Raw genomic sequence first — 10991 nt, forward strand, 5'->3', positions numbered from 1 at the left:
TTAGGAACTCAACATATATCTAAGGGTTATTTGGTTCTTTTTTTTTTTTTTTTTTTTCCTTTCTGGATTGAGTTCTCTTAACCTGCAGGTTCAGCTTTTGCTTTATTATAGGAAAGTCTTCTTCTATGATATCCTTCAATGCATTTATGTCTTATGTGTTTGTTCTTTTCCAGAAACATTGCTATGCTTATGTTGGCTGGCCTTTATCTTCTATGACCATCATTTTTCTTTCTAACAATTTATAAACGTCTTTACAGCTTCTTTAGTTTACTCAAGTCTCTCCTTGAGCTCTTGAATCTCATTATTGCAACTTCTAAAGTGACTTGTTTTTCTATAGTGGTTTTATTATAGTTTTCAGTTTCTTTCCTGAACATTGCCAGCTCACTTTTTCTCCTTTGGCCATTTTAGAATCTCTTCCTTGAGTCTTTATCTCTCTGTGTTTTTTTTTTTTTTTCAAAGGGGCCATGTTCTTTTTAACTTCTTAAAGGGTGGAACAAGTATTTTTATTTTTATTTTTTAGAGAGACAGAGCCTCTCTCTGTCATGCAGGCTGGAGTGCAGTGGCACAATCATAGCTCACTGCAACCTCGAACTCCTGGGCTTAAGCCATCCTCCCACCGCAGCCTCCTAAATCGCTGGGGCTACAGGTGTACACCACCATGCCTGGCTAATTTTTTATATTTTTTTGTAGAGATGAGGTCTTGCATGTTGCTCAGTTTTGTCTCACACTTCTGGCCTCAAGTAATCTTTCCACCTCATTCTCCCAAAGTGCTGGGATTGCAAGTGTGAGACACCATGTCTAGCCTTAATAAATATTTATCTGGAATTTTCTTCTCTATTCTGCAGTAATTTTTCTTCATGGCTTGGAATAATTCCATGTCAGCTATAAATTCCTCACCTGGTTTTCACTTTTTAACTTCCTTCATTCTTTTTCTTTTCATATTCTCTATGCATAGGTACCATAGTGGGTCTTCTAAATTTACCCCTCCCTTGAGAATGGGGTCATTCCACCAGAGGCTGCTATTTGTTCAAGAGTGGTCTGCATGACTGGGGCAAAGGAATGATCTAAAATGCTGGCAATGTCTGTCCTGGGTGATTCTTTCTGAATATATTCAGAGATAGTTTTTTTTCTAATTTTCATTGTTTGCCTATTTCAGATAAGCAGATCACCCACACAGGAGGTAGGTCTGTCTCACAGAAAATCCTAACTCACAACTGAGACCCATCTCATTTACTTTTAGAGAAATCTGGACCATGCTTGAAATCTGGAGGGTTATGTATCATCTCTCAGCATTCTTCTTCAGATTGATTCCAAATTCACCAATTTGGCAGATATTCTCCCTAGTCTGATTGATACTTGTAGCTCTAGCTATATTTTTTCTAGATGCATTTTTCTTTTCTGCTTTATGTTCCTTGGATTATTTTAATAGGTTACACACTGGAGACTGTAGTAAACAGGCTTTTTACCAGAAGTTCAATGTAGTCCTTTAAAAATAAAAATCTGATATTACCCCTTCATTCTGCTGCCTCCATCATCTGCTTTCCACCCACATCTCCCCTTTTTCTCCTTCACTCTTCTGCTTCATGTGACACTTGTTCTGTTGCTCTCCCTCTGAAAGCTGTGCCCTTGTGCTTCTTGTTCCCTCTCCCTGGAAGGCTCTCTCCTTCACGCCATTTCTTGGTCAATTCCATTTCTACTTCAAGCTCAGTTTAAGGATGCTTTTTCTGAACACTCTAAGCAAATATCCATACATGTTCCCCCACTTACTATATCAAATCTCCCTTTAACATCTGTTAGAAAGTCCCATAAGAACATCTTGATTTCTCTTAATGTTGTAATCATGTGGTTTGGACAACAAATACTGAATTCAAACTTTAAATTGTAATAGTCAAAGGAAGTTTCTCTAATCTACACTGGACATGTTCGCAGCAAAGTACAAATGCACTGTGAATTCATTTGAAGTGTTGCATGTTGTGTCTGTTACAGATATTCACACTAGGACAAGCATAATTTAATGAGGGTGTTTAATAATAATGGGTGTTCCAAAAACCTGTATCATAAAGTTCACCAGGGCCTAGGCTACTGCCTGGCACATAGAAGATGCTCAATAAATGTTTGTTAAACAAGTGAAAGAAAAAAAAAAAAGAAATTCATGTTCTTCTCTTGGGCCACCATAAATTCTAACTTACTCTGCTTTTTAGTGTACATTAAGTCCAGATTCTAAAGAATTGCTTTCTCCTGAGCACTAGAGAGAAGAAGTTATTCACAAATCACTGAGGGGCTTGTTTTGCCTCTGCCATTATTTTAGAGATTTGGGGCACATCACCATCCTTCTGGGATTCAGGCTCCTCGTCTGTAATATACAGGGACTAGATCATGATCTTAAAGGCCTCTTGAAAAAATAATAAAACCAAGACTCCACTGTTCTTGCATTTATTGCTTAGACCAACATATACTGATCAGCTGTTCTGAATCAACACTGGGATGTTTATATTTGTGCAAACAATATTTTATGTCTCCTCCAACAGGTGTTCATGTGAAAACATTGCATCGAATTGACCCCACAGTACCATGGCTTATTAAGAAAAAAATAAAATCAATGTGTGTGCAATGCTAGCAAATAAAGTGTGATGAATGTTTAGAAATTATATACCATGTTTTTCCTAAAATCGAATGTAGGATAGAACAATTTAATTCATCGTTTTATGACCTGAATTTGAAAAAAAATAACTCAAGTTGGAAGAAAAGATCTTCTAAAAATATTTTTAAACAGAAAGAATACAATGTAATTAAAATCAGGAGAACAAGCAAAATTAAATTTACTGTTTACTGTTTGTCTTTTCTTTAGGTTATTCACACCATCAGTGCCACTGATAAAGATGATTTTGCCAATGGACCAAGGTTTAACTTCTTTCTTGATGAACACCTGCCTGTAAATCCAAACTTCACTCTGAAGGACAATGAAGGTGAACATATATACACATATTTGTTTATCTATGTGGTTTCTGCTTTGACCATATATGTAATAGGCTTTATTCTTATATACTCACAGACATCTTGCAAATCAGCATTCAAAGTCAGTTTGATGCTACTGTGTTATGATCTGTGAATAGCTTGTATTTAAAATTGAGCCATATGTACAAATAATTTTCATTGAATTTATTCAGAAGCATCTCTTTAAACAAGAAATGTACATGTAATATGCTCTTGGACAAATTTTAAGAGAAATCTTAGCTGACAAACTTGTTTATGAGAGCTGCTGCTACTGCTTGGAGGTAGAAAATATTCAAATTAGGAAAAATGAAAAATATATCCTAGAGACAGTTACTAAAGGAAATGCAATGCTTGCAATCATCTTGTATGAGCAAGACTATCAAGATGTGCTGTACAAATTATATTTCCTCTTATTATGAACATTGTCCAAAATATGCATAGAAAGATATGCACAAGTATGCAGAGTATTTTGGAAATTTTTGAATCATTTTTATTTAGCCTTCTGTATTGTGTGGTTAAAAATAATCCCATAATTTAGTAACTACGGAAGTTCCTTCATTACTTAGATGTCCTCTTTGGTACATTTCTCAAGGTTCCATGTAAGTCATTCTTCATACCTTAGGGAAACATTAAGCTATACGGTATGTCCAATTTTCTGATTAGGATCAACTTTTTCTTTCTCCAAACTATATATTTGATTATGTTTATCTGAATATGCTGCTATTTGGAATTTAACAGTTGCCTCAGAATGACATGAAGAAAACAGTGGCACATACATTTTCAGTAAACATTGAATTCCCTCTCTGTTTCCGGGAGAAGATTTTTAAATGCAAGTCACTAAATGACAACCTGCCAAAAGCATTTTTCCCATTTTCCCTAAACATCTTTAAATATAAAAAAGGATCAAAATGTGCACAAAGCCATAAGATTAATATGAACATTTAAAGCTTAATTGTCTCTCACGTTTTAAGTGGCCCTAGGTCAGCACTGCTTATGGGAATAAATATTTATGCATGTTAATGTATGAAAATTGTATTTAACTGACTATTGTACATTTACTTCCATTAGAACAGGCTGTCTTATAATTCAAATATACTTAGTATGATTAAATATGTGAAACTCGTGAAAAAATCGTATTTTTCCATATTTCAAAGAATTGTATAATTTGGCAGAGGTTATTTAATTTGCTTCCTTAGGAGTTTGGGATCATATGTTGAGCCATGCCCTTATGTTTCAGTTGCATTTTTTTCTATTCCAATAAAAATTTTATGTTTTAAAATAATTGGCAGGGCGCGGTGGCTCAAGCCTGTAATCCCAGCACTTTGGGAGGCCGAGACGAGCAGATCACGAAGTCAGGAGATCAAGACCATCCTGGCTAACACGGTGAAACCCCGTCTCTACTAAAAAATCCAAAAAAAAAAAAAAAAAAACTAGCTGGGCGAGGTGGCGGGCGCCTGTAGTCCCAGCTAATCGGGAGGCTGAGACAGGAGAATGGCGTAAATCCGGGAGGCGGGAGCCGAGATCCGGCCAGTGCACTCCAGCCCTGGGCGACGCAGCCGAGACTCCATCTCAAAAAAAACATAAATAAATAAACAAATAAAATAAAAATAAAAATAAAATAATTTCAATTTGATAACATATTCGACTTAGATTTGAAGATATGTTCAATTCAAGCTATTTAACTCACATAAGTATAACTCTGAATGTACTTTAGAAAAACAGAATAATTTTGCTATTGTTGAATTCCACATTCTTTTTTTTTTTTTTTTTTTTTTCTTTTTTGAGAGGGAGTTTCGCTCTTGTACCATGCCTGGCTAGTTTTGTGTGTGTGTGTGTGTGTGTTTTTTTTTTAATTATTATTTTTAGTAGAGACAGGGTTTCACCATGTTGGTCAGGCTGATCTCGAACTCCTGACCTCAGGTGATCCACCCTCCTTGGCCTCCCAAAGTGCTGGGAATACAGTCATGAGCCACCGTGCCTAGCTGAATCCCACATTCTTAATGAGAAGTTCTTCATACAAGATTATTAGAGCTGGAATTTGTGAATTAAATTACTTATTTATTTATTTATTTTTGAGATGGAGTTTCACTCTTGTTGCCCAGGTTGAAGTGTAATGGTGTGATCTTGGCTCACTGCAGGCTCCACCTCCTAGGTCCAAGTGATTCTTCTTCCTCAGCCTCCCAAGTAGCTGGGATTACAGGCGCCCACCACCACGCTGGGCCAATTTTTTGTATTTTTTAGTAGAGACAGGGTTTCACCATGTTGACCAGGCTGGTCTTGAACTCCTGACCTCAGGTGATCCTCCTGCCTCGGCCTCCCAAAGTGCTGGGATTACAGGTGTGAGTCACCATGCCTGGCCACTAATTACCTATTGTATTTGAAATGTCTTAATTAAGTGATTTGACAACATTACTAGTGTCAGAACTTACATATAGGTTTTCTCCTAAAAAATATATACATGCTTTTAAAAGAGTTTGTGTGCACACTTTTAACATTTAACTATGCAAATCAAGTTTACATCAGCTACACCAGCTTCAGTGTAAGAAGTCTGTGGATGGTTGTCTAGTGGTAAAGGTGTTTAAAATTTTTGTAAGAATATTTTTACAATTTTTGAGTATTGAAATTATAAATAACAGGAATAATTTCTCTCAGATAGAAAAAAACAGCAATTGTTTTGGATGGACATATTAACACATAGCTGAAAACATGTACTTGATTTAACAGTCTTGGCTGTCCTCCATAAATTCAGCCCCTAAACCTCCTGACTCTCGGTTTTTAAGTCCATTTTCCATGATTACAATCACTGACTTAGTACCCTTGGGAGAATTAATAATACCATATGTAAATATATTAGAATCAAATGGTCTTGCCTCCATAGACAAAGCAATTATAGATAATAATGTATAAAGATGAAATTAAAAATAAAATAGCCCTACCAAACTGTATACATACATGCATATACACATGCTTACATATATACATTTACTCATGTACTCTGGAGATCAACAAAAATGAAAATACGATGGAGTAAGAGTCAGAAAATACAATGGAATAAAAGTCAGAAAATGCTAGACTGCAAGGTGTTGTGTGCTTGCGCTTTGTGTTATGTAAGTTAATTGACATTCACATGCCTATCGAACATAAAAGAAATAGCTAGAAGAAAATTTATCATGTTCTGTGCCTATGTGAGTTAACTGACATTTACAAGCCCCCAGAATATAAAGAAATACATCTAGAAAAAAATTATTACTTTCTGTGCCCAATTCTCACATGAAAGTCCATACTGAGGGAAACAACAGAAATCAGACATAGCCCCCAAACCAGAATGAGCGATCAGGAAGCCACTGGTTTAGTGACATCTCCCAAATTGCTATATGGCAAAAAGCAAGGGCACAGAGATTTTTCAAAAGAAGAGAGAGAAAGAGGTGCATATTGTTGTTCATGATAAGCCTGAGAACCAAAAATTTAAAAGATAGTGAATGAATTGAGAAAGAAATCAGAAAAATGAATTTACTCGGACTAATGAAAAATGCATAAATGATGACAAAACACTTTGTAATTTCAAAATACAGAAATAAATTAATAACATATTTACAAAAAGATAAAAAAATTGGTTAGACAAAATGAGGCAAATAAATAAATTTAAAGAAAATATGTATAAAAATAATTAGGAAATTCATATTAAAATAAAATTATAGTTTTGGCATATATAGAGAACTATGCAGAACCACATAGAGATATGTGGAAATTTAATGACATATATGTAGCTATACATATATGTTCAGAAATTTTCATTTTAATTATATATATGCACACATATGTATATATAGCACATATATTACATATATATAATTATAGCTATTGAACAACTAGAAACTTCATAGAATTTTATAAATATTTAGTACAATTGAAATCTATAGTTGGGAAAGATGCACATCAAATTCAAAAGAGTGATCAAGTTTAGGTAGAAAAGAAGTGGGATCAGATAGAAAGCAAAGACTGTAAGTGTAATGTCTTATGTCTTAAAAAGAGATCTGAAACAGATGTGGCATAATAATGTGTTTCAAATCTAAGTGGAAATATTTTCTTTTAATTTCTACATGAGGGACAGAGTTCACTAAAACAAGTTTAGCATGTTTCCAGGCACAAAATTGGAGCTCACATATTCATTCAACCAGCATGCGTGTAAACACTATTCCTGTAGGTTTCTATGGCAAGTGATGATCTCATTACAGGTGTAGTCAGGACCTACCTCTTGCTCTCAAATGGAACTGAAATGGAACAAAGAATAAACACGCTGCTCAACCGGCTTGTAAGAGATGTGTCTGTCCTGGAATGGGGAATTAGGATTAGTTCCTAAAGATGGAGATAGATAACCTGACAACTGAATGATGAATGAAGCTTAACAAGAAAAGAGGAAACGGCTAAAATTCACAGGCAGGAAGTTTATCTAGCCTAAAGGCCCGTATGGGGAAGAGTAGCAGAGTGAACTTAACGGACTGGCTAAAGTTCCATATAAAGTCAACATAGGTATTGAAAGTGGAAATTAAAGTTAGAGTTGGCTAGAGAGGCAATCTATAGCCAGCTTGGTTTCTTAGTCTGTGAGAAGTCAATCTCCGTTTTTGTTTCTTTAAAAAAATCAATCATAATTTCAATGGAAGATATGGAAACTAACTTTTTAACAGGAGAGATGTAGTATGATTTCTAAAGGAATATTTTGGTTGATATGTAGATAATGGATTGTGAACAGAGAAGTACAGTGGTGTCAATCATCTTTAATTGTAACTATTGTAAAATACCTTAAGACTCTGGAACAGCTTCCCTTTGTGAACAATAATACCAGAACTTCTTCGATCTTTAATTCTTCTCCTCAGGATATTCATGCTAGGGCACAATTTCTCATGAAACTCTTCCATTTCTTCATGTCTTGCCAGCAGACGCATTAATTTTTTATTTTCTTCCAGATGATCTCTTCTGCAAAGTTTGTATAACAATCAGCCTTAGAAGATATAGTGTCTTCCTTAGGTTCAAAAGACTTATTTATTTGATGTATAGTATTAACAAGGATAATGATACTCTCTGATACAGAGATTGGGCATGTTTTTTTACAATTCGTTATCAAAGATCCAGGCTCCGTAAATTTAAGATTCCTTAGCTGAGGCACAAACCCACTGCGTGCTCCACAGCACCTGGGGCCTCCACATCACTCCTCTTCACCTTATAGGTATAAGGAAACAAATCTGAAGGAGAGGTTATGCACCTTGCTGTGATATAAGTAAAAAAAATCCTTTGTCCTTTGACTCTGGAGGCTTGTGTTTTCTTCAGGCGTCTATAACATTGCATCAGGCTAACTGACTAGCATGTAAGTAGGGTACGATCTCAGCTCACATGCTTTATATTTCTTGACACTTTATGGAAGTAACTCCTACTAGGAACTATTGTAAAAACACCTATGTGCTTATTACACCTTCTTAATGTATGCATTCTAAGTTCATACCAGAGAATACGTTAGCAGTGTTTATGCCTAGAATCACATAAGTTAGCTAATTTCCTCATACTAAGAAGATCTTCGCCCATCTATACTCTGATGAAAATTCTCCTATTTAATATCTAAATATGCTTTGCTAAATAACTAAATGTAACACGATGTTCCATGTTTTTGTCAGACCTTTCCCATTCTCGTGGGATCTTTCCTGATATACGTTCTAACCCTCTTGAATTTGGAATCTGATAATTCACCTGAACATTGCAGAACAAACATCTTCTTTAATGTTCCGTCATGTTTATTTTAAAAGTTCCTTTATTTTTGGACCTAGTTTTTATTACTCACTGTGACATGTGCTGGGAATATATTGGTGGAAATGCTAGCATGGAGTTAATGAACTGCTTAAACGAAGCAAAAGTCCTATGAGAACAAATACATCCATTCAAAGAAAATCAACTTTGTTTGATATCCATTTGATTATTTGATAGACATGTAAATCACTAGTGAAATTCTTTATTTTTAACATTCTCTTTAGCTTTTTATCTTAATGATTTTACAATCATTGTCAGCCTTTCTAACATCTAGAACAAATGCCAGTTTTTTGTGTGTTTGCCTTTTTTTTTGGTCCTGGTGGGGGTAGGGGAAAGGGGAGACAGGACTGGGGACACATGGTCCTTATTTCTTAATATATCTAGAATTTTTCTTGAATGACACATGTTTTGTGCTGTTATAGTGGAACTGAGAATTTGTATACAATAAAAATTTATTTCTCACAGTTCCTGGAGGCTGGGAAGTCCAAGATCATGTGTTATCTGTAAGGGCCTGGTCTCTGCTTCCAAGATGACACCTTTGGACAGAAGGAACACTTTTCTTTCTTTCTTCTTCTTTCTTTTTTGAGACAGAGTCACCCAGGTTGGAGTGCAGTGGCGCGATCTCGGCTCACTGCAAACTCCGCCTCCCAGGTTCATGCCGTTCTCCTGTCTCAGCCTCCCAAGTAGCTGGACTACAGGCGCCCATCACCACGCCCCAGCTAATTTTTTGTATTTTTAGTAGAGATGGGGTTTCACCGTGTTAGTAAGGATAGTCTCGATGTGACCTCGTGATCCACCTGCCTTGGCCTCCCAAAGTACTGGGATTACAGGCATGAGCCACCACGCCGTGCCAGGAGCACTTTTCTTTATTAGCAAGACAGTGGAAGAGAAAAAAAGTCTCACTCCTGAAAGCTTTTGTTTGTTTGTTTGTTTTGAGATGGAGTCTCACTCTGTTGTCCAGGCTGGAATGCAATGGCACAGTCTTAGCTCACTGCAACCACTGCCTCCCAGGTTCAAGTGATTCTTCTGCCTCAGCCTCCCAAGTATCTGGGGACTACAGGCACTTTCCACCACACTTGGCTAATTTTTGTATTTTTTAGTGGAGACAGGGTTTCACCATGTTGGCCAGACTGGTCTCGAACTCCTGACCTCAAGTGATCCGCTCACCTTGGCCTCCCCAGAATCCTGGAATTACAGGCATGAGTCCATGTGCCCAGCATAAAAGCCGTTTTTACTGTGGCATTAATTCCTTCATGGAACTGGAGCTCTCAGGACCCAAACACCGCCCCTTAGGCCCCACCTCCCAACATTATTGTGTCAGTGACTAAGATTCCAACACATGAATTTTGGACGGGACAAAAACATTCAAGCTATAATACTAACAGAAGATCAAATAATAATATATTTCTCCAGAGAGTATTCATCATTTCTCTGGTAAGCCATTAGAGAGGATTATATTCACTTTAAATCCACTCGGAGTCTGAACTGAGTCACGGCTGATTTGTAGTTTTGTTTAGTTTCAGTTTGTCTCTGATTTGTCCTCTGTTTCCAGAGGATGACCCTCCAGGGCTCTAGACTGAGAGCCTCCTTGTGCACTCGCAGTGGTCCTTAGCTATAATCACTGTTCAACACCAAGATATAACAAAAATAGCCTTTCTTGTCTTCCAGGGCTTTTCAGCTTAGAGTTTTAGCATTCTGTTAAACTTCCAATTTAACTTTCAATTTAAATTTTGAACATGACAAATGTCTTTAGGGAAAATCAGCCGCGTCCCTCAATTTCCAATTTAATTGCAGATTCAGGAAACTTCCAAAAAGCTCCCCTAGTTTCTCTGTCCCCAGCTTAGAATTCCAGCTTCTTGTTAGTTCCTAATGTAAGTAAATACCTGTAGAAGAAAGGATGTTTTGCAACCACCAGTTTTCATCTCCACAGGTTTTCCTTCTCTAGAATATTAACTCCTCTACTTGTCTCGCTCAGCAGCTTTCTGATGCCTGTCAATGGAGATATTCTTTCCTTCCTTCCTTCCTCACTTCCTCCCTTCCTCCCTTCCTCCTTTCCTCCCTTCCTTCTTTCTCTTCTTTCTTTCTTTCTTTCTTTCTTCTTCTTCTTTCTTTCTTTCTTTCTTCTCTTTCTTTCTTTCTTTCTTTTCTTTCTTTCTTCTTTTCTTTCTTTCTTTCTTTCTTTTCTTTCTTTCTTTCTTTCA

The 10991-nt window shown here is 36.4% G+C and overlaps 1 protein-coding gene across 8 annotated transcripts in view; it reads left to right on the plus strand.

The window, feature by feature from the left end:
• Positions 1-10991, plus strand: part of CDH18 (cadherin 18) — a 1112094-nt gene that overhangs the window by 1076528 nt on the left and 24575 nt on the right. For all 8 annotated transcript variants that reach the window (XM_073014822.1, XM_073014825.1, XM_073014827.1 and 5 more), the window contains one exon: positions 2849-2966. In XM_073014822.1, coding sequence (XP_072870923.1) covers positions 2849-2966 — 118 coding nt within the window. The remainder of the gene's footprint in view (positions 1-2848; positions 2967-10991) is intronic.

Source organism: Chlorocebus sabaeus, chromosome 4, assembly GCF_047675955.1.
Source record: "Chlorocebus sabaeus isolate Y175 chromosome 4, mChlSab1.0.hap1, whole genome shotgun sequence".
Lineage (NCBI taxonomy): Eukaryota > Metazoa > Chordata > Mammalia > Primates > Cercopithecidae > Chlorocebus > Chlorocebus sabaeus.